A 25214-nucleotide genomic window follows, 5' to 3' on the forward strand; every position below is an offset into this window, starting at 1 on the left:
AACAAAACTAGCCCTTAAATGGTGCTGAAAATGGTCCAAATGGACAGCTAGAGATGGCAGAAGATATCCCTATGGATATCCCACAGTTAGAGGAGATACCGGGCATGATATTTCAGCCTTATGGCATGGAACAGGAGCCACCAATAGGTGATATGCAGGCTGGACAGCAACCTGCAAATGATGGTCATTGGGTACGGAGGTCCACAAGACCCTCCAGAGCCCCTGACAGGTCTGTTCCAGGGGTTGACTACTTGATGCTTACTGACTGTGGGGAGCCCTCATGTTATAAGGAGGCTTTACAAAGGGAAGACAAGGCTCTTTGGGAGCGTGCCATGAAGTCAGAGATGGATTCTCTGCACAAGAATGGAACATGGAAGTTGGTGCATTTGCCTACAGGCAAGAAGGTTTTGCCTTGCAAGTGGGTTTACAAGCTCAAAGTTGCACCAGATGCAAAGCCAAGATACAAAGCCAGGTTAGTGGCTAAGGGCTTCAAGCAAGAATATGGTGTGGACTTTGATGAGATCTTCTCTCCAGTGGTCAAAATGACCACACTTAGAGCTGTATTAGCTTTGGTTGCTCATGATGATCTGCATTTGATTCAGATGGATGTGAAGACTGCTTTTCTTCACGGTAATCTCCATGAGGAGATATATATGCAACAGCCAGAGGGTTATGCAGTGAATGGAAAGGAGAAGCTTGTATGCAAGCTGAAAAAGAGTCTTTATGGGCTCAAACAGGCACCAAGGGAATGGTATCATAAATTTGATACATTCATGAAATCCCAGGATTTCAGGAGAAGTGACATAGATCATTGCTTATACACCAAGAAAGCTTTGGATGGCAGTCTATTGATCCTCATCTTGTATGTTGATGATATGTTGATTGCCGGGAAATCTCGTAAAGAGATGGATGCCTTGAAAAAGAGGCTGTATCAAACCTTTGATATGAAGGATTTGGGTGATGCAAATCACATTTTGGATATGTGGATACTTCGGGACAAAAATCAGCATGTGTTGTATTTGTCTCAGAAGGAATACATTGGCAAAGTTTTGCAGAGGTTCAATATGGACGGGGGGAAGAAGACTAGTACTCCTTTGCCTCCATATGTGAAACTCAGTGCTATGGACAGCCCACAGTCGGATAGTGACAGGGCTCATATGGCCAAGATTCTGTATGCTTCAGCTTGTGGCAGTCTCATGTATGCCATGGTTGCTACTAGGCCGGACATTGCATTTGCAGTGGGAGTGGTTTCTAGATACATGGCCAACCCTGGCAAGAAGCATTGGGAAGCAGTGAAAGGTGTCATGAGATACCTCAAGGGCACACAGGATATGTGCATATGCTTTGGCAAACAGGATGCATTAGTGCATGGTTACACGGATTTGGATTATGCCGGTCATCCAGATAACCGGAAGTCTACTACCGGTTATGTATTTACATTCACAGGAGGTGCTGTGTCATGGATATCCAGGATGCAGAAGTGCACTGCCTTATCTACTACAGAGGCCGAGTATATTGCAGCCACAGAGGCTTGCAAGGAGGCATTATGGCTATCTCGGTTAGTGGTTGATTTGGGTTATACAGGGGATATTCCATTGTTGCATTGTGACAGTCAGAGTGCCATCCAGTTGGCAAAGAACCCTGTCTTTCATGCAAAGACGAAGCATGTGGATGTGAAGTATCACTTCATTAGAGAGGTGATAGAGAACAAGCAAATTCAACTTGTTAAGATTCATACGGATGACAACCCGGCTGATCTGTTGACAAAGAGTTTGCCTCCGGAGCAGTTTGCTCATTGCAGACACTTGATGGGCATTGGATGAGGCCAGTTTCAGCCTTGATATGGCCTTGTATATTATCATGTACATGCTGATTTTTTTTTTTTTCCTTTACTTAAGGGCACATTGCCTTTAAGTGGGAGGTTGTTGGGGTAAAGGCATTATGCCCACCCTTGTAGTGTGTACAAGCCCATAAGTTATAGTACATAGTACACTTAGTACTTTTAATGTACTAAGTGCACTATGTGTACTAGTGCAATATACATGTGTTATAGGGGAGTCACACACTCATCTCATGAGTTGACTTATCCCCACATATGTCTCTCTCTCTCTCTCTCTCCCTTCTTCTCTGTGTATGTCTCCCACATGAAACCCTAATTCTCACATTCATACCACGGATCCCCAAGTGATGTAGCAAGATTCTCTCATCCTACCAATCAAGTGTACACTACCAGTCTACCTCGCCAGATTTTTTAGGTCTCTCAACAACCCCATATAGAATACTGAGTGGACACAAAAGTTGCGAAGTATTGCGAGCATTTGGGATCTTCGTAAAGCAGGGTTTCTATATTTTTTTTAAGCATTTGGAAAATTGTTTTTCAAGGAAAAATGATTTTTTGGAAAATAAAAATTAAAAAAAAATAATTAAAAAAATCGTACCGTATGATATCGTACGGTATCGTACCATACGAACCGTACCGTACGAACCCATTCGTACCAGTACGAGAAACACAACAAAAATTGCAGCTACGTAAGGTCTATTGGATAATGTATCACCTACTACATTCTTCTTTTTAGGGGTGTGTAGAATCTTAAAAGAAAACGTTGGGAGAAAATTTGTCCATCACATGTTTCTCAAATAGCTTTGTTGCATGAGAAAGTACGAAAAGCTTTGATGATTGGTTTTAGATATAAATTCAACTTCGAGATGGATCGGTGTGGTTCCTCCATGCCTGAGACACCAGAACATCAACCCGTGAACGAGGAGTAGCATAGAACGGGGAAGAATTGTTCTTACGAGGCTATGGACATTTCCAAGTATGAAAGGGGTTTGGTGGACTCCAGGACATCTGAAGTATACTGGCTGTTGGGGACTGTTTTGGAGGCTTCCATCGCTAAGAAATATTGAAGGCAAGGTTATTTAATCATTTTATTATGATTTCTAGCCATTATGCTTGTTGTACCAACCATTGTACCTGCTGTACCAACCATTGTACCTGCTGTTCCAGCCCTTGTACTTGCTATGCCTGCTGAATGGAGAGCTGAACATGTTGTACCAGCTCTATTGCATGAAGGCCCGTGGTTTTTTGGGGAAGAATCAGTACCCACACGGAGGTATATGGATTATATTGTTGGCTCGGCATTTCTACAACCTGTGTACTGGCTGAGTTTTATGGTTGCCTCGTGTTGAGCTGCGTTATGGCATTTGTATATGGATAATCCGGCATCTCTCGTGGGGAGAGAAAGGCCCTCAAATTATTTTCTCTTTGGGTAATAAAATACTCCAAGGGGGGGGGGGGGGGTGTTGGCCTATTCCGGCCTCTATGTGGTGTCAGGTGTGCACACATCTCTTTTACAGTTTTGTGTATTAAGTGGCATATGTTTAAGGTTGTGGCCCATTTAAGTCTTTAATTGCATTAATGGTCAATTGTTTTGCAAAACCCCTACGCGCCGCGCCCATGTAGTTACAGGCTACAACTCCAGTCCAGAAGGCACACCAAAGGGAAAGGTGCACCTTCTAGGTAGAGAACAATCCCCTAGCCCGCTTCTCTGTGTCACCATTTGGTCCTTTCACCAGTCTTGACCACTTCTCACACACTAAGCGGATCCACGGTGTGAACGAGGATTTTCCGCAGAAGAAAGCTGAAGCCTTTACTGGCAAAGTTTGGCCTGAAAGATGGCTATAGAGCATGAGCAAGATGGGATTTTCATCATTAAAGTGACTTATAAGGTTTATAAGTCAGTGTGTTCACACGTTTTCTTAGATTCTCAGATCGGTTTCAAGGATGATGCTATCAGACAATAGAATAATAGGTGGCATTGCCTGATCAGGTTCTGCAAAAACAAAGTTCAAACCTTGCTGTTAGGATACATAAAGAAACCTATCGTCTTTCCTCATTAATAAATGATTCAAACTCAAAGTTATTCAGATGTAGCATACAATAGCGGAGCCTGGAAACCAATGTGTATTCGAGTGAGGGACCGGTAACCGTAGATATGCGGATATGGGTCACTATTATAGTCGTCATTAAGGAAGCGGTACCCAATATGTCTTTGAAAAGATCAGAAGTGGTTAGAGTAGTGGCAACGTGCACCCGTAAAGAGAAGAAACAAGGGAAAGAAAGAAAGAAAGTTGTACTAACGTATTCTGCAAAAGGCTAAAATGACCTATGAGACCACAAGGTTACATCATGTCCATGAAATACATCATCATAGGTACTAAAACTAAAAATCAAAGAAAGTAATAAGAGCTAAAATGTTAGATCTGATCCCAAAACAAAAAGTGTCCAACTCTCATATCACCCTAAAATATTCCACATAGGACGCTGCAACATGGCACCCAATGTAGTAAAGTTGGGTCAACGGGAGAAAGTCCTGTGTGGTGGTGGGAGACGATGGCAGACATTAGATGATGTCTGCCATCATCTCCCACCACCACAGGACTATTGCGGTGGCCTCATCCATCTCAAGGTCGTCCTCCTTGGGCAGAAAAAATTGGTGATCATAGACTGAGATGGGTGCCGTGATCGAGGATCTCTGAATAGTAACTTTGTGTCGTCAAATCTCCAACAGGAAGAGTCCGAGACAACGCTGATTTGGATACTCCATAACTTGAGATAATGGCCCAAACCGCCCAAACCTCTCTCTGAATAGGCAGTGGATCTCCCCCTGGTCTCATAATACACCGGGCACTCACAAATATAATGCCTCTTACTCTGTACTCCATGGCACAATCTACAGAGTCTACTCTCTCTAGGGATCCCTCCTGCTCTGCCAACCTCAATCTCGAGCCTATGAGATGAGACTCTAAGCTCATCAAGTGCTTTCCTCATGGCATGTGACATGAAAACATCCAGGTACCCTGGCCTCTATATGAATCCATCCTCTGTAAGCCTTAGAAAATGGTCACTATAGTACTGCATCTTGGGTGGTACGGGCTCCCCTAGGGTAATCCATGTATCTGGAATGTGTAACTGTAGCAAGTCATTGAATTACCCAGCTCCTATCCACATGTGCGAGCCTCGTGTAGGGGGAGTTGGGTCATATTGAAATGGGGGTAGTCGGCTCATCTGTAGCCCGTGTGTGGTGAACCACGTATCACCCGAGAAGGCTGTAGTGCCAGGTATGGTAACCATGATGAATCCATCGCGAGTATCCTCTATATGTATGTGACAGTTTGGAATAAAGCCTCTACCACTATAGGTGCTACAGCAAACTCTACTCGAATGATATGGTGAGGTATAGATGGTTTGCCTACGTATCAATCTGGATAGCATCAAAATCTATGGACGCTCTATGCGCTGCCAATCTGCTGTTGATAAGCCTTGTGCCCAGAATGGGGATGCATGACTCAATGATTACTTGATTGATTGATGTGTTAAGTACAATGCTTTTCTAGGCATATAGCCTTATCTTTTGACCCAGAAAAATCACACACACACACACATTGGATGAGTGCACACACACACACACACACACTAATAGGGAGTGTTCACATGCATAAGGCTCCGAATTGCAACAAACCCCCCTTCAGAGCAAACGTGGAGATGCTTGACAAAACCTTCAATAGTCATAATTGTTTGGACTCTAGACTGCACCATGTGCTCAAAGGAGACACAATGGCACCAACACCTAAACTCTCATGTCAGGACTCGTATAAGAGCTCAACCATCTAATGACAGCCTACATCCGCTTTCTACGCCCCCATCCCCCCCCACCCCCGTGGTTCTAAGGAGGGATATGAAATAGGAATGAAGCCTTTAATAACATTAAGGCATTACAAAATGAAAGATTATTTAATTCAGTTTTTGGGAGACTTCTCGGACAGAGAACCCTTGACTCACACACACAGGCTTTTACAAAACCCAATCATAATCTTCCGCGTTAAGAGAAAGAATTTCCACAGCTATAAATGCTTGCTCTGTGGCTGTGGATATCTCAACTTCGGGGACATCTTCTTCTTCAGCTTCTTGTACAAGGTTGTCATGCATCTTCTCCTGCTCTTTGGCCAGCATTTTCCCTCCTTGTGTCCAAGCTTTTTGCTGTAGTTGCATCGAATGTCCTTGTTCCCCTTCTTCTACTTGGTTACCATAGCTCTCTCAGAACTGGCCCCTTTCTCAAATTGACTTCTGAGATGAAGGTCTTCCTCAATCACAATTGTATGACATCTCTCGAGCTATCCTCAGAAATGTTAGAATCCCTGGGTTTGCGTCTATGAATGATCAGCCCTCTACTTCAAAGTATTCTTTTCAACCATTAAAAACCAAAAGCATTACGGTGGAAGAGCAAGCAAATGCAAATCCATTGCTTTATGGAAAATAAAGTGCAGCACAAGTCAAATGGGAAAAATCTCAATGGAAGAATTGTACATGTGAGACAAACATACCAAAAGCCATTTGGACGACGAGTTGATTTCAAACCTAATGCATGGGCTACGTACAAGAAACCCCCTGCAGCCTGAAAAAGCACAAAATAACAACCATTTGGACAAAAATATATATTTTAGAATGAGTAGTAGTACCATAGTTCCATATTAGAAAGAAAGAACCCCAAATTTCCCTGGTATACACGTGGACACCCTTTTTCATAAAGAAGCCTTGTGCATCATTTTTTTAGTAGCTTTTCTGGGCAACCCCCTGTGTGTTCTATGCATTTCTAAGGAAGTATCTTTTAGTTCTTAGCACTGCCATCTTATGCTTGTTGACTAGCATTTGCATTATATGTCTACAATATTGAACCAAAAGCACTTTGAGATCTTATAATTTTCTCCTAGAGGCAGTGCTTGAGACCAACCAATGAGTTACATGCATATCGATTGTATCCACAAGGCCTTTGAGCAACAAAGACACAGAAGCGACAAGTATCCAGTACATTCTGTAGAAAAATATGACATCTTGTGGGCATGATTGAAAAGAAGGTAATAATCAGCAATGAGAATAAAAATCTTGAAGGTAGTGGCTGTAGATCTGATTCATAAGTAGTTTTGTAGAGACGTAATTGTGTTCTTCGTGAAGGTTAATAATCCCAGCTATCCTCATGGGCAGCTTGGGGCAACTTTGTAAGCCATTGCATTCACTTGGCATAGCTAAGATGAATTGAGATATCACAGTCAATGGCAGTCCAGCTTCTGAATCCTTTTTGAGATCTAAACCCTAGTGCTTAGTAACAGGAATGACTGTTTCATGCATTAGAAACACAAAAAAACTCTGGTTCTGCCATGCAAGGTTGGAGAAACAGTTGGAGACGCCTAGAAACTGGTCATGTGGTAAAACAGCAAGGAAAGAGCAATGGCTGTTGCATGTTGCAATGCACTTTTGAAACGGCACCCTATTCTATCACACGTTAATTCACTTTCTACACATGCTGCCCGAATATACACATTTTCATCCTTTACATTTGTGCATCCAAAATTTGAACATGAACTAGATTACAAAAGCAAACTCACATCTAATGTTTCTCAAAATTAGAATAATAATAGCAACTTCATTATGCCAGAAATTAGGAAGGCCAACACTTGGTTTAAGAATGTTGTAAGGTGTTTCAATGGAGAGGGCATGTAAAACTATACCTATATTACAATGTCTTCAGGTTTAAATTTTACAATATGTGTTGTTGCTAACATGCCAAATTTCTTATATTATTTTGCCTTCACATTTCCGATTCCCAAGTAGCGACTGTTTCCATCCCCTTAAACTATGCCCTTGTGGCATGAAAATGCATTGTTAAGGTTTCAACAAAACCATGTGCACACACTCACATCTCAAAGTTTCCTTTGCGATGTTGCTCATTACAAAGCCTTTTGGAATGATGAACAGTACCAAAAAAAGGCCTTCAACTTTCCTAGTTTTCTTCCGTTTCCTTTTCCCAAAGACCGACCGTACCCATCTCATTCAACTATGCCCTTGTATCATGAAAATGCAATGTGAAGGTTTCAACAAAGCCTTGTGCACACAGTCACACCTCGAAGTTTCATTTATGATGTTGTTCATTAGATTACAGAGCTTTTGAATGATGAACAGTATAAAGAAATGCCTTGAGCTTAAGCACTTAACATATAAGAAACTCACCCTAATACGGCGCACCAGATCTGATCTTCCGACTGCTAGTAACTGGTCACGTGTGGGCATATACAGATGCACAATTTCTTGCAAGTCTATACTACCATTGTGTCGTATCTTCTTGTTTCCTGGAGCCAAAAAAAGAAAAGAACAAAGCTGTTGATTGCATCACACTTGTCTCAAAACATAAGCCCTTAAGGACTACCCTAAATACATACATGTACTCACAGATTGGGCGTAGTTTAACACATCATAAACTTGTTAGTTTAAAAGTTGATGATGACTCAACACTCCACGGTTTGATGTTGAACCAAATTTACAAAGCAAAAACATTCCTTTTAACTGGCTCTAGGGAACATTGTTTGCTGTTTCTATGGATAAAAGAGTTTTCATGTTACAATCTGGGCATCTCCCATTGTATATCAACGATTTGTTTTTGAGAAGTCTGCATCTAATCAAGCAAGCAATCATATAAGAAACAATTGTACTGAAATACACAGGCCGAAGCATCCAATCTCACCAGAAAACCTCTCTTGCAAGAAACTAGCATATCGACGGCAGAATAGTTGTATTTCCGGGTGCAGTCTCTTGATGGCTTCGGGCCTTGTAGCAAGCTCAAGAAGCCCAGCAGGAGGCTAAAATACAAAAATGCATTAGAAATCTCTCTCTCTCTCTCTCTCTCTCTCTCTCTCTCTCTCTCTCTCTCTCTCTATTTTGGAGAGTGGTATACCATCTACTCGGAGCTGATGCTGCTCTCATGTTTCTATGTTCTTAGTATTTCCATGATGAGTTTCCATGGACAGTTTTGTAACACCCAAGTGAGATAGCTATGTTTATGCTTTCTTTCTGTTTTATTTTCCATTCCATGATGAGATATGCCATGGACATTATTGTATCACTTGGTCTCATATGCCCATTGGGTCTTTAGTAGACGCTTAATATATCTTTCTTTCTTTCTTTCTTTTCTCACACACATGCACGCACGCCATCTAAAACCCAAGAAATCATCACCAAGATGAGAGATGAGATGAAGGTAGACTTCCAAGAGACGGTCACTAGTGGTCAAGGACAATTTGAAAGAACACAGTCAAAAGTCACAAACATTTGCCTTAAGACCTTCATGGTCTTTGTATTGTGTATTTGGTCTCATAGTCCATTTTGGCCTTCCGTAGACGTTTTTTTTTTCCCCGGAAAAAAGATCCTTCAATTAGTTAAAGAGAAAACAGCCACAAAGGGCTAAGTACAACCCCGAAGGGCTAAATACAAACTCGCCTTATATAAGGGCGGGAAACAAGTGTTTATACGGGGGAGAGATGCTTCTCTTCCGGCTGGCTGCTCTATGAGGAGAAGGCTTTCTCATACACAGGGGGGGGGGGGGGGGGGGGGGGGGGGAACAACCATACAAGTGGTCTGTAGTGCCAAATGGGGTCACCGCCTCTATCTGTGAGGAAAGGGCCAAACCTCCAAAGTCTCAAGAAGGCTTCTCGCCGTTGCTTCCGCATGCGGTTAGAACCTCCCTGCAACTTCCCCCACTGACCATGGAGGGTGTGAATGATGTCGAGCCATATGCTCCTAATGGTCTCAGCCGGCAGAGTGTGGGTACCCTCGATGGCCTTGCTACATCTAGCATGCCAGATGTGCCAGGCTGCTATGCTACTGCAAATCTCCCAGCGCTCTGGCATGAGCCTGGTCGCCAGACACCTATTGGTGGAGTTGTGACTGGTACTATTGCAATACGAAGGTAGGAGACCTGAAGGGCATGGCCTCCCCCATCCTCCTCGTAAGTCCTGACCACTCTAGCCTTGATGGCCCAAGCGACAGTACCCCAAGCGATAATCATGGTCGATGCCCTGTCCATAGCAAAGATGCGGAGAATCCACTGCCGAATCTGTTGAGCCTTCGGGCAATCCCAAAGGCAATGTCGCTGAGACTCCTGGGGGTGGCCGCACCTCGAGCAAGCTGCTGACCGACCTCTGACTGCCAGCCAAGTACCCACTACCAGACTCCTGTGTGCCGTCAACCAGAGGAAGAGAGTGATCTTCCTCGGCCGAAAGTTGTCCCAAAACCTCTTCTAGAAATCTGAAAGGAAGCACTGTGATAGACCCTGAGACTGCTAGTGTGCTGTTGTTGCCGGTGTGCCATCTATCTCCGACATCTGGATCCTACGGCCGAGCTGCGCTGTATATGCAAAGAAAGGGGCATCCAGAGTCTCCACTCGATTGTGGGATCATGCCACGTCCACTCTCCAAGGTCCCACTGCAACCGCGTGAAAAGTCAGCACTCCCAAATCCATAACCGCTAAAATCTCTCACTGGCCACCTTGGCCGGTGCTGGATCTATGTGCCATGCACGTGCCCAAAAACCAATGACCCTGCAGCCTCTAAAATCCTCCAAGGGGTGCTCTGATCTCTCTAATCTGCCATGTAATCCAATAGAAAAAGTGAGCAGACCACTGTCCTCATCTGCTCCATAGACCTCCACGAGGATATCGTGTCTGGTGAACACGCCTAGCCACATTGGGGGGATCGGGTCTGGAATAGGAGTCTGCCACTCCGAAGGAATAGCTGAGTCAATGTCGATGTTGAGCCTGGCTTTACCCCGGATGCCTGTAAAGATTGCCTGAGAAGCCGGCTCTAAGCCACAAAAAACACATAAGAACAAATTGCTTTCCTCTAGCTGGGTGCAAGACCTGTGAAACTAGTTTGCACGTTAAGGGATGGAGAATTGCCTCGACCTACCACTCAGTGAAATGCAGTTAGTTCCTGTGCAATAGAAGCAGCCTTCATCATAAGTGGAAAACAGGAGAAAAGCGCTCTAAGTTTGAATATTATTGCACACACAAACTCGAGATATTGGCTTGTGTATGCTCAACCACAAGCAAAGGCTCAGCCTCACATCAATTTTCCTGCCAAGAAATGCCAGGAGAGCCATTACTTTATTACGCACTAGATGCCACCCCCTCGACATTGAGGTAAGTGCATGGACAGGTCACTCCACAGAAAGTCGACTATGTAGACAATGTTCCATGCATGCCATTGAGACGGAGGAACATTTCACGTTGAAGTGCCCAGCTTATTCACAATTAGAGAGAACTTCAAGCAGCTTCTAGATGGATGTGAAGATACACAACAGCTTTTGCGGGCAAGTTTCTTTTCTCCCACCATGCTAGGCACATTTCTCAACCAACTTTTGGATCATAGCCAACACCTTGTAAGTAGTCAAGCTGACACCTCCTAAAACCCTTTCGTTTGAAGGAGAATTATCTATGCTTTGTAACGAAATTCGGTCCCATGGGTCATATATGGCCCCCAGTGGACGGTAATACCTAATCTAATCTCACAATTTTGATAGTGATAGCACAGTTTTAATTTAGCTCTTGTTTCACTTTCAGTTTGTTATTCTATGATTCAGTTAGTCATGGATTCATTGTAACTTTGGGTCTCATAGACCCTTGTGGTCTTTTGCAAACACTAATATATCTTTCTTTCTCTCTCTCTCCCCCCCATGCTAGATATCCTGGATGGGCTGCTCCCAGTACCACAAGAGTGAGTTATTCAGCTAATGTGAAGACAGGCTCATGGATATTGATACATTGATGCTTTAAATCAGGATGGATATACATGCTAGCGTCTCTGGGCATCTTTTTTTTGGGGTTGTGTTTTCTTTCTCTTTTTCCCTATGATGATGAGATTCCATGGACATTATTCTACACTTTTTGGTCTCATAGACCCTTTGGGTCTTTCATAGACAATTTTTATAACTCTCTCTCTCTCTCTCTCTCTCTCTCTCTCAAGCAAACAATCTTTAACTTACCTTTATTAGCAAACGTCTTCTTTTGGCATCAACGTGTTGCATAAACTCATCAACAATGGGTAAAAGTATCTTTACTCCACACGATGCCTCATAGATGTCAGTGCTTGCAAATTGTTCAAACACAGTGGCCATGCTTGCTTCACTTGAAACGTCGAATTTATTCTTGCTAGATGGTGGTTGAACTACCTTCAAAATGTACTCATACGGCGTGTCTATGCCAACTTCAGCACCTGCTCTTCCAATGTGTACAATCTCACTTACTTTGCCCACTTCACCTTTCCCGTCAACTTCCACACTCCATCCAAAAACATCAATCAATCCCAAGGCAACGTCTCTGGCTGTGTAAACTCTGTCACCCATGTATCTCGCCCCTTCTCCTGCATATACAAACAGTTATGCATAAAATATGGAGAGAGAGAGAGAGAGAGAGAGAGAGAGAGATGCCGACTTACATACAAATAGAAAGATATATAAATACACACATATATATACATACATACATATATATATATATATATACATATACCTTTTTACATGTGTGTGTGTGTGTGTGTGTAGAGAGAGAGAGAGAGAGAGAGAGAGAGAGATGCCCCCATATATCTTTTTACATGTGTGTGTGTGTAGAGAGAGAGAGAGAGAGAGAGAGAGATGCCCCCATATACAGAAAACGCCAGATAGATTCATTTGTCTTTTTATTTATATTTAGTTTTAGTTTTGATTTTCAGCATGGATGGGGCAAAGTTAACATGCTGAGTTGACATGCATAAGCAGACCATTTGCGAAAACTTAGCATCAGTTTCGTGGAAGAAGAAGGCAGGACTTACTGATTGCATGTGTGGCCCTCGCTGAGAACTCCTGAGTGACGAGGGTCGAAGGATTCTTGTCTATTGCTGGAACAGCTGGGGAAATAACAGGTGGCGAGTATGACACCGACTTGTGATCAAATGAAGCAGAGCCCTGAGACTCGGGATTTAGATGTTCATTATTCCCCCCTCATATGCCCACTTGAATATAACGTCTTGGAAAGCTCTTTATTGAGGCACAAATGCTCATAGTAGCCGTTTGATTTAGAGACTCCATTCCAGGCTTGTGCAATGGAGAAGAGGGGTGTATGTGCACCTTTGATTTAGGTATAACTGTATGTAGCTTGTGAAATCTCTCATACGAATGAATCTAAAGGAATACGGGTCCATACAAAAGCGAGAAGTATGAGCACAAGCTCAACCCCACCCCTTAAGCCTAAACTAAGGAAGTGCAAGTGTGAAAAAAGCGAAGATGCGATTAGACCAAGAGATGGTGGTGGTGGTGGGTGCCAAGCCAACACTATAATCCATATACCTCCGTGTGGGTGCTGATTCTTCCCCAAAAACCACGGGTCTTCATGCAATAGAGTTGGTCCAGTAGGTATAGTGGATGATACAGCAAGTACAAGGGCTGGTACAGCACGTACAGTGGCTGGTACGGCAAGTACAAGCGTTGGTATAGCAAGTACAGTGGCTGGAAATCATAACACAATGATTAAATACCCTTGCCTTCGGTATTTCTTCGCAATAGAGGCCTTCAAAACAATCCCCAACAGCCGGTATACTTCATGGGCAGCCTTCAGGACAGAGAAAAAGAATGTCACCATTTGGCTCCCTAAACAACAAGCCATCCTTAAATAGATGCAAAGATAGATTCTCACTGGATTTTCCTATGCATTTGGAAACCAGTTTGACTAGTGAATCACCCTTGGATGTCCAATGTTTGGGCTTTGCTGATATGATCAGTAGTCCTATGACATGGACTGGTATTTCTAGAGGGATGGGAGCTTTGCTGGTATGATCAAATGGCACTTCTGTGTAGGCATATGCTCACTTATGGTAGTGCTATGTGTGAACAGGGCTTAACCAAGGGCACTTTTTCCCATGTGGTTTTTCCCCTTGGATATCAAGTGTCAAAGGACACTCTACATATAATATTTTGTACTTCTATATTATATGGATGTGGCACACATGCAAGGGTTGACTTGCATTTTGTGGCTACCACACTTTTGGCTCTCTCTCTCCCTCCCTCTCATTTTCTGTGTGAGCTTCTCTTTCCTGCACCTAACCCTAATGTGCAGGTTTGTGTGTGTGAGAGTGTGTGAGTCCAACACCAACAATTGGTATCACAGCTTCAGTCCAGGGCTTGCAGCTGACTGTGGAATTCCGTCCAAAACTCAGGTTTCGTCCGTTTCCTGGCTTTCGCCGCCGCCGTTGCTCAGCTTGGCCGGCTTCGTTAGTGGCCAGCTCTCCACCGCCGGCGGCTCCGCCCAGCTCTCCCGGCGGCGCAAGTGCGCAGCCAGACACCTCCGCCCAGGTCTCTCGGCAACGCGAGTGCGCAGTCAGCCACCACCGCCCAGCTCCGCCGGCGGCGCGAGTGCGCAGCCAACCGCCTCCGCCTAGCTTGTCGGCTCTGTGCACCGCCGCCTGCCCCTCCGTCGTCTCTGTGCTACAGCTCCGGCAGCTCCCTGCCACGACAAACGCCTGGTTGCTGGTACTCAAACGCCTCTGCACGACTATGCCATTCTTCTCCACGTCTATGTGCTCCCCGATTGACGCCTGCAATACAAGCCTATGCCATCCGTACTGCACTGCAGGTACTTTTCATCTGAGAAAAAAAAATGCATTAAAAGATACAAATTTTGCAGACACTTCTGTGCAGACACTTCTGTGCAGGCCAGATTCAAAGAAAAATTGCAGGTGGTACAGGGTTCAAGCAATTTGGGGGATTTCTCAATTTGAGGCCAAATTGAAATATTGGACATGTTGCTTTGCTTGCAATTTGGGGGTTTTCCAAATTGAGGTCAAAATCAGCAAATTGAGCCTCTTTCAGTTGCAAAAATTTGGGGCTTTTGTGAAAATTGGCCAATTAAATGCACATTGAAGCGATTGAAGTGCATAAAAATTGGGGCTTTTCATATTGGAGCATGTAATTGGGCATTACAGCTGTGATTTGTCGCGTATGTATACACATTGTGTGTAATTGGACAATTTGGTGCAGGTTTACACTTGCTTCAGTTTGCAGCCAAACATTTGCACAGGACATTTGGTTGCCTGGCAGTGCACATTGGTGCTTGGTTTGCTTGCAGGTATATTTTGTTGGCATGGCTCAAAATGCTACAGATGTATTTGGTGTGCTCACCCAGGAGGACAAGTTGGATGGATCTAACTACTCCCTCTAGAGTTTCATGATCCGTAATTTGCTGGTAGCCAAAGGGCTTTGGGGCATCGTGTGTGGTGATGACACACGCCCACTTACCATACAGCCAACCACGCCTCAAAGGGAAGGTACTCAAAGAGCTCCTGATGTAGAACCTGCTCCCACACAAGAGCAGAAGAGATGGGACTCTAGAGATGCACAGGCCATGTTATTGATGGCCCTTTCAGTGAAAAGGACTATTATTCTGCACATTCGTTCTTGCAAGACATCGAAGCTTGCATGGAACACACATTGGAAGCAATGTATCAGGTACGCAACGAGGCAAGAGTTACCTACTTGAAGAGGCAATTGGATCTTCTTTCTATGGATGAGGGTGACTCCATGGCAGATCATCTCACCAAAGTGAAAGATTTGCAGGAACAATTGCTCAACATTGATGAGGTTATCCCAGACAGACAGATGGTCACCAATTCTCTTCATTCTTTACCACCTTCCTACTTGGGCTTTCACACCTCTCTCAACCTCTCAATGAGAGGAGGTAGTGATCCCGTCACTTTTGAAGAGCTAGTGGGTTTACTCTTGCAGGAAGAGCAAACAAGAGCAAACTTATCGAGCAACCGTGGTGGAGACAAGGCATTTACAGCCAAGGATAAGGGTAAAGCAAAGAGCTTTAAGCATGGAGGACAACAGTCTAGCAAGGCTGGTCATGGACAGCCCTCTTCTGGTGGTGAAAAGTTTGACAAAGGGGATGCAAACAAGCCCAAAAAGAAGGGCAAATGTCACTACTGCCATAAGCCTGGACACTACATCAGTGAATGTAGGAAGCAGATTGCAAAAGAGAAAAGGAAAGAAGCAGGCAATGCAACAGCAAACTCTTCTGATGACAAAGCACAGCAATCAGCTAATGTAATCCAGGAAGAGTACACTTTTTTGGTCACATGCACTAGTGGCACACCAAGTGCTTCCAGACAGTGATATGTCTTGCATTGCATCTGACAGACAAAATGTATCATGGTATTTTGATAGTGGTGCTTTGAGCCACATCACTTCATGCAAAGATGTATTTCAGCACTTGGTTTATGCTTCAAATGGCCGCACTGTATCATGTGCAGATCATACCACATATCCAGTAAAGGGAATTGGCAATGTCGTACTTATTGCAGCCAATGGTGCCAATATATGTATGAAAAATGTATTGTATGTTCCAGGGATAAAGAAAAATCGCCTCTCCATCTCAGCCATAAACGACCAAGGTTTAAAGGTTGAATTTGAAGATGGGAAGTGTTTGGTAAAAGACCCATCAAAGGGTTATGAAATAGTCACTTCTAGAACACGATACAAAGACTTGTATAAGCTGGACAGCTATGACAAGCGTACTTATGATGCAAATACAGTGGCTGCCCAGAGTAGATTATGGAGGATGAGCCCAAGGAGCAGACACTACCAAGCTTGGAGGTAATCCAAAAAGATGGAGAACAACCCATCCCAGAGTCCGTTCCCATTTCCGAGGACAAAGAGGAGTCAATAAGTGAACTTTAGATTTTTCTCTCCAAATCCTTTGAGGAGGATGAGCTGAGGGATTCCACAGTGGTCTCTACCATGGTAGTTGAGCAGCCACAAGCAAGGAGCTAGTTCCAATGTCCACAGTTCCCGAGGAGGCAGTGGCGGAAACATCATTAGAGTGAGTAGGTCTAGCAGCCATGCTATTGAGTTCAGACCCGCGTGTGGAGCAGAGCGCGGCTCACCAGAAGATCCATACTGAGGTGGAGCATCAGTTGCACCCGCGTTCCAAGTTAAGCAAAAGGGGATGTCACCTCACACTCGGGAGAGTGTGACGTGGACATGCTTCTACCCATTGGCCAGCTCAGAGGTCGAGTACGAGACTAGATTTGTGTGTTTGTAAGGGCTATTGTGCCCAATGAGCACTCCAGTGTGGACAGAGTTATTGGGTTATCGTGTGACCACACCTAGTTGAACATTATTATTAGGGTTGGTAGAGTTGGTAGCCAGCTCACCAACATCAAACACTATAAATAGGAGTCTAGGGCCTAGGCTTTAGCCATAGTCATTCATTGATCATCATTGAGTCATTGAGAACTCATGCGTAGTGCTACCATTGAGTATCTCTATTCAACATTGTATACATTTCATGTTAGTGATACATGGTAGATTAGCTCATCTCTCTCTACTGTGTATGGAGCATGAAGATGCAACAGTTTGAACATGGGTTCCTCTTTTTCCTTCTTCTCCATCTTATGTCCTCTTTTTCTTCTTCATCTCTCTTCTTCTATTCCTTCTTCTCCTATAGCTTTATCTCTAGGCATCAAGATACACTAGAAAGCATCATTATCGATACTGTAGAGATGAGGGTAGAGTAGAAGGGATAGCGTTGATCACGATGACTCGGGCTTGTTATTCATTGAAGATCAGTCAAGTTACTAGCATTAGGTTTAAGCTGTGGAACAAGGCCATGTTGCTCACAAAATGTCCCCAAAAAAATTCTCCAATATCTCCAAAACATGTTTAACATTAATAACATGTGAACTAAGGTCTCCTCTAACATTTCTATCAATAAAAAACTCAAGGACCGTGAAGAAAAAATGAGGCATCAAAGAGGGGGAGAAATAGAAGGAGAAGACGATTCTTCTTTTTCTAAACTTCTTCTTCTTCCTCTACATTCTTCTTCTACTAGAACCTTTAGGTTTAAAATAATAAGAAGAAGAAGAAGAAGAATAAGTAAGGAGATTAATGCCAGTATTTAATATATTGTCCATATTTATTGTTTGTTGCAACATCACTGGTTTGACCTCTCTACTCTCTATACTCACTGGTTTGACATCTCTACTCTGTATACTCACTAATTGATGCAATCCTCACTCGTGGTAAAAGTCTTGCTGCAGCATGCATTTTCTACAAACCCGCACACAGATCCCCTCCTAGAGTGCTGAATAGTTATCTTGTAGTGTTTAAGAAGCTATTCTATGAAACACGAATGATGAACATGTTGGGTATTTCGGAGTTAGTATGCAGTCTAGTCAAGTGTCCTTAGTGGTGTGAACACCCTCTTATTTAGGGTCAAAAGATAAGGCCTCGGTGCCTATAAAAGCATCTTGGGTCCTTCATTCACACATTATGAGTACCATTCAAGTTGTGCAATCTCTCTCTCATACTTGAGCTCTACTCTTCTCTTTCTTTCTCTCTTACTCCACACACTCCACCATGATGATGATATTTCATCCTCCATAGCTCCATGAGTGATCTCTTGTGATATCCAATATGGTATTAGAGCTTGGGTCGCCATCGCCATCATCATCTTGCATATTTTCTACATGTGAAGGTTGCCATTGCCATCGCCATCATCAGCCTTGCGTTATTCAAGCTGCTGCATTTTTATCTTCAGATCGTTCTTCTCCCAAAGCCCTTGCTGTGATCTCTTCCAAAGTGGCCTACTGCTCCACGACCAGCAGCATCATGCAGCGCTTCTATCTCTGCGTTTTCTCTGCATCTATGTGATTGTTGCGACTGCTTTCCTGGTTGCACAACCATTCGCCCATAGGCTTCCTCTCCTACCAGCATTTTTGGGCTTGTGGTTTGTGAACTTCCCTTGCGCATGCTACGCCCGCCTGGCTGCTCTGCACCTTGCTACTGCCTGCCTGCCTCAGCCGACGTCCACTTCACATTCACTCTCCTCCAGCTATACCGCCCTCCACAAACAGCCTTGGCTGTGTTTTGAGGCGCTTCTCCTCAGCTGGCTCTCCTCTGCCTGCTGTTCTCCAACGGCCGCTCCAACCTTCTAACCGTGTACTGGGCTACACCTTCTAGCCTCGCCATCCTCGTTATGTTTTCTCTTGCCATCCACAGCTCAAACCTTATGACTCTAAGGCTTCAAAACTTGCTAGTCTTCTTAGGTTTCAAACCTTCATGTTTAAGCAATACAAGGAGCATCAAATTCATGTTATATACATTGAGACCTCTCTGTTATGCTCCTCTGCTCCACCGGCTTCTGCAACAGTCAGCGCATGTGCCACAAGGTAAACATTAATCATATCCTTTATCCTGTGGAATAAAGTATCATGGAGGAGGTCAACCTTTTCCTCGGGGCCTCAGCCTTGGCAACCATCATGCCAAAAAGGTTTTTAAGCATCTGTACTACAACTGTCATCATGATGCTTCTACTCCTTACAAGTACTCGTCCCACACTTGCCCATAAGTGTCGAAATCTTGGAAACGACACCGAAGAAGGAACTTCATCAGCATCAAGGAGGGAATCTTCCTCAATTTAAAGTTTCTATTTTATGTTGAGTCTTGGGTTCTGTTACACAGAAAAATAGCAACTCTCCTAAATTTTAGGAGTGTGATCCTTTGTATACGAGGACTCCCCCATTCCCAAAGCTTGTACTTTCCAAATATTTAGACGTCCTAGAGTCCACCATACCCCTTTCGTATTGGGAAATGTCCAGGCTGGTGACACAAGCTCTCTCTCTCAACTTTCGAGCTCCCATGGCGATTGGCATGGTATCATCTACCATGAGATGTGCACCACCGTGCTTGATGACGAGAGGCAAAGGATCAACGACAAACTCACACCCGTGCGTGAGCATATACTTCTTACGCGCCGTGGATACCGGAAAGGCAAGGCAAAGAACATCGGGTAACTTTATCTATCGTCATATCCGGCAAGCCATCATAGAGGTGAAATTTGAATGACGAGTCTATGTGCATTGTGATCTAAGTTTTAACTCTCGATTCTCTAGTATCTATGTTCAAGCTTCTAAAGAATGTCATGACTCATTGCATTTGCCATTGTGTTACATGTAGATCGGCCACGAAAACATCATTCAAGTCATCATGGAATTGCCGCAAAATGGGACGCTTAGTAGAGGCAGAGTTCCCATCCATTGTATGGACTCCTTGTGCCTCCCATTGTCTAGACCTACTCGTGGAGGACGTGGTGAAGCTAGAGTGGGTGAAGAGGGTGGTCACACAAGGCATATCAATTGTGAATTTCTTCACAAAGAAGGTGAAGGTGCTCGCTATGTTTCGCGAGCAAAGCAACTTGGAGCTTAAGAAGCCCTCTTCCACGTGGTTTGCCTACATGTGGCTTCTCTTGGAGCGGCTATATGATGTGCAGCCGAAGCTCCAGATGACCATGGACTCCCCAAATTTCGTCACATGGCTAAGAGAAGAGATGGGGACTAGTGCGAACAAGTCCCAAGCTGTTCAACAGCTATGCATGATAGGGTCCTTTTGGCGCGATGTGTGTGTCATTGTCATTGCGGTGACTCCCTTGTATAGGGTTTTGCGCATGGCCGACGTGTAGGTCCCCACATTGGGACTACTCGCCCACTTCATGCGCAAGGCCCTAGCCGTGCGACCATCATGCTTAATGAGAACCCTGACATTCCTATGGAGGGGATTACGTAAACCCAGGTCCTATGGACCATCTTGATTCTAATTCTTGCTCTTTCTTTTTTCCTATTTTCAAATCTCTTTCTTTTTTCCTTAATACTTATTAACCTTAAAGTGGCCTTTTTGCATTCTAGGAATCCCACCAATCCTCCATCCACAACGCAATTACCTTGTGGTGCTTGTGGAGAGGTGGCGGCGGTAGATGCATAGACCTATCCATGGTCTTACGGCCTTGTTGCATCCCACCTACAAAGTACCAAGACTCTTTGCCAATGAGAAGCTACTTTCCGATCCGGAAGCCTACTCGCCAAAGATACTTCCTGTCCACAAGCAAAGAGAGTTCCTCCAAGAGCTCATTCGGTACAATGATCAAAGAGGAGCGACTTTCACGAACCCACTTTCCTCGAGTAGGAAGTCGATGGTCCGCCGACCACTTTTTTAGTGGGAGTCATTTGGTTATCAAATGGCTCACGTACAAAAAGTGGCTTTGAGAATCTTGTCACACGTGACTATTCAATATTCAAGAGTCAACTTTCAAGACTTTTAACTTTATACTTTAGAGTAGTAACTAGTTCTTACATTCTAACTCTCTTATTTTCTCATGGGATTACTCTTGGGGGGCATGTGAGAAGAAATGGAGTTCCTACTCACTCATACACACAAAGATACACAATCGTCCAAGCACCCTACAGTTAAAGTGGCTTGTATATTGCCGCACTACTATGCACATGGTGGAGAAGATGCATGACATAGAGATCTCCACAGATCAAAGTTCGATTCATGATTCATAGCATGTCATGAGTGATGAGTCGGACTAATAATTTATAAAGGTTTACTTTCAAGCGAATGTCAACAAGTTCAAGTTGACAATGGACACTCTTAAGAGTGTCCACAAGGAGCAAGATCCAGATGAGGAGGCTATATCTGAGCACTATGGTTTAGATTTCTCAATTCATCCTAGGCTTTAGCTATGCAAAGTGAATGTAATGGCTTACAAACCCCAAGCTGCCCAGGAGGATAGCTGGGATTATTAGCCTTCACAGAAAACATAATTACGTCTCTACATAACTTGTTGTGAATCAGATCTACAGCCACTACCTTCAAGATTATTATTCTCATGGCTGATTATTATCTTCTTTTTAATCAAGCCCACAAGATGTTAGATTTTGCTACAGAATGTACTAGATACTTGTCGCTTCTGTGTCTTTGATGCTCAAAGGCCTTGTGGATGCAATTGATATGCACGTAACTCGTTGGTTAGCCTCACGCACTGCCTCTATGAGAAAATCATAAGATCTTAAAGTGCTTTTGGTTCACTACTATAGACTTATAATGCATGTGGTACAAATGCTAGTCAACACGCATGGACAAGATTCAAAGATGATGACTCAAAGAAGGTGGTGCTAAAAACTAAAAGATAGTTCCTTAAAAATGCACATAACACATGGTAGTTGCCCAGAAAAGCTACTAAAAAATGTTGCACAAGGCTTCTTTATGAAAAAGGGTGTCCACACATATACCAGCGAAATTAGGGGTGCTTTCTTTCTAATATGGAATTATGGTACATTTGCCCTATCAACTACTTATTTGTTGTATTAATTCTTTCTATTTGCTACTTCCCTTAGTGCTAAGCTTCATTATGGCCGAGTCTGCCTTGCATCTCCAAAGGTTTGACAAAAACTCATTACGAAGGCCTGTGTGAATATATGCTCTTATGTGTGTGTGTGTGTGTGTGTGTGTGGAGTGCGTGTGTGAGAGCATATCTTGATACATAGTTCTACACCCACTATTGGGCACTGATGACGTTAGTGGGAATGTCGTAGTATCTAGTCCATACTATGCATAATGGAGTTGATAGTTATATAGTCTTGTGGGTTGACATGCACGTTCCTAAAAGGTGAATTTGGACATGTTCTTGGATTCATCTAGGCATATATATATATATATATATGTATGTATGTATGTATGTATGTATATGTATGTATATGTATGTATATATATATATATATGTATGTATATGTATGTATGTATATATATGTATATATATATATATGTATATATATATGTATATATATGTATATATATACATATATATATGTGGTACTTAACCTAAATTCCTCCTTACAACAAATTTGGAATCATGAAGAACCTCTTTACCCTTGCTTTTCCTCACTAAAACTTAGCACCACACGACAAGCCTAAGCCCACCAGTCTCGTCAACCCCCATATGATCACCTGTATATCTGTCGCTACACTGTACGGACTATATGACCAGACATTGGACTATATATATATATATATATATATATATATATATATATATATATATATATATGTGTGTGTGTGTGTGTGTGTGTGTGTATATATACATGTATATATATATATAATACATATATATATACATGTATATATATATATAATACATATATATATACATGTATATATATACATGTATATATATATATAATACATATATATATATATATATACATATATACATATATATATACATATATACATATATATATACATATATATATACATATATATATATATATGTATATATATACATATATACATACATACATATATATACATATATATATATATATGTATATATATACATATATACATACATATATATATATATATATATATATATATATGTGCTTCCCTCTGATAAGCAAGACCATTCAGCAGGACAGCCTTGAGCATACATCTGGCATATCTCATGCACATGATTCCACAACTCAGCACAAACATACATTCACTGTCCAATCTCTGTTTCCACCCTTTTCAATCTGCCATACCCCTCCTCTCACAAGGGGCCAGATAGTACAAATCTGCAGCAGACATAAGCCAATGGAAAGAAAGACAGATGAACAAGTTCAGAGCTTACCAAGTCAGTGCGTGGTTCTGCACCCATGGAACAGTTCGTACCAGTCTGCACTTGACAACGACTGTCTGTACTCTTTCCCCTGCAACCACTTGACTATTGCACCAACCAAGCTCTGGAAAAGCTCTGCCTGCAACTGGAAGTGCTGTACCTGTCTGTACAGACCAGAAATTCAGCATTGTACCTGTCCGTACAGCCTGTACCAGCAGTCCACGTGGCACTATACCTGCCTGCGCTGCCTGAAACCAGCCTCTGTACCCGACTGTACCAGATGGTACAGTTCTGTACTTGCAGCACAGCCGCCAGAACTTGCAGCACAGCCGCCTGTCAGCAGTCGTACAGAAACTTGTACCTGCTGTCCGTACGATTGTACCTGCAGTACAGCCTCTGTCAGATCCCACAGCTCCGCCTGTACCTGCTCAGCCTGTCAGCGCCGCCTGTATCAGTAGATGAACCTGCAGAGCAGAGAAAACAGCCGCCTGACCTGTAGCAATAGTACACGGTACCTGCTGTCCGTACAGAGCTGTACGGCTGGACTGTACGGCCTGTTTTGCACAGAAAACTCCAACAAAAACACAGCAGCCAGCAGTCCCACGTTTCTTCTCCTCTCCTCCACGCTTGAGCTTGCACGATTCCCAAGAGGCAAAGAGAGAGAGAGAAGTGACAGAGGCATGCAACTCCAAAAGTGGAGTGGCCTCTCTCCAAACTTATCCTAGGGCCCCAACTTTAATAATCATTAAAGTTCCCTAGAGGCCACTAAGGCCTAGGGGCAACCATCAATAAAACATTAAAAACATTAATGTCTTGGTCCCCCCTTTCACATCTGAAGTGTCCACACATCCTTTCATTTGTCCAGGCACCCCAAATGTGAATCTTTTAATATTTTTGCTCAGCAACCACCATGCCCACACTTGTGCTGTTCCATTTTCACAGGGCCATGACAGCTAGCTTTCGGACACCACGCCTATACCAGAGAGAGATGACAGAGATCAGAGCTCAGTTCCACAGGGAGGGTGCGGAGCGACTGGCTTGCTTCAGAGCACGCCCAGGCATGTTCTTCAGGGAGCTGTGGACACCCCCTTCATTGATGTATACCATTTTATACCCCCAGTATGGTACAGGATGGAGCTAGCTAGGTTGCATATCATGATTGTATACTCCATGCATATAGCTTTGCATTCTCCTAGTAGTAGAGCTCCATCCCCTCCCCCACTCATTGTACTTATTGCACACCCAGATTCAGCTTTTTTAGTTCAGTACTTTTTCATTTTGTTGGGATGACAGAGGATACCCCATACACGTACACCGATTTGTCTCATAGGCCGAGTTCGGTCTTTTGGAAGACGTTAATAAAATCTTTCTTTCTTTCTTTCTTTCTCTCTCTCTCTCTCGGCAGGAGTCAGCTGACATTCACTCTCGCACGACGCCAGGTGGAGGTGGTGACATCATACGTGTACCTAGGGGTTACCTTCTCTGTAGCAGCCACGCGCTTCACCATGGGTTCAGCAGCCAGAGCTAGATTGACACGGGGATATGCAGCATTGGCTATGCTAGAGAGACAGTGCCACCAGGCGCATTTTCACGAGCCCCGGACGAAGGGGTGGCTATTTGACACATTAGTCACACCGGCACTGATGTATGGAGTAGCGGTATGGATGCCAAGCCTTGCTACCCATTGGTGGACACAAATAGAGAGACCACACGCCCTCATGATGGCACACATGATACGCAGCAAACCGTCAGTACCTCATGCCATTATCCGAGCAGAGTTTGCTGCGCCTCCTATGATGGTAGAGGCCATATTCCAGACCATATTTGTTGCGCCTCCTATGATGGTAGAGGCCAGATTCAGAGAGA

The 25214-nt window shown here is 43.5% G+C and overlaps 1 protein-coding gene across 4 annotated transcripts in view; it reads right to left on the reverse strand.

The window, feature by feature from the left end:
• Window positions 1-25214, reverse strand: part of LOC147634754 (uncharacterized) — a 112736-nt gene that overhangs the window by 28297 nt on the left and 59225 nt on the right. For all 4 annotated transcript variants that reach the window (XR_015266790.1, XM_086803925.1, XM_086803926.1 and 1 more), the window contains 4 exons: window positions 11870-12246; window positions 8577-8691; window positions 8066-8184; window positions 6385-6455 (listed from right to left, as the gene is read on the reverse strand). Coding sequence is in view for 3 of the 4 variants with exons in the window: in XM_086803925.1 (XP_086660051.1) it covers window positions 6385-6455; window positions 8066-8184; window positions 8577-8691; window positions 11870-12246 (682 nt within the window). In the remaining variant the exon portion in view is untranslated. The remainder of the gene's footprint in view (window positions 1-6384; window positions 6456-8065; window positions 8185-8576; window positions 8692-11869; window positions 12247-25214) is intronic.

Source organism: Cibotium barometz, chromosome 10, assembly GCF_041138505.1.
Source record: "Cibotium barometz isolate CiBa-2024 chromosome 10, ASM4113850v1, whole genome shotgun sequence".
Taxonomy (NCBI): domain Eukaryota; kingdom Viridiplantae; phylum Streptophyta; class Polypodiopsida; order Cyatheales; family Cibotiaceae; genus Cibotium; species Cibotium barometz.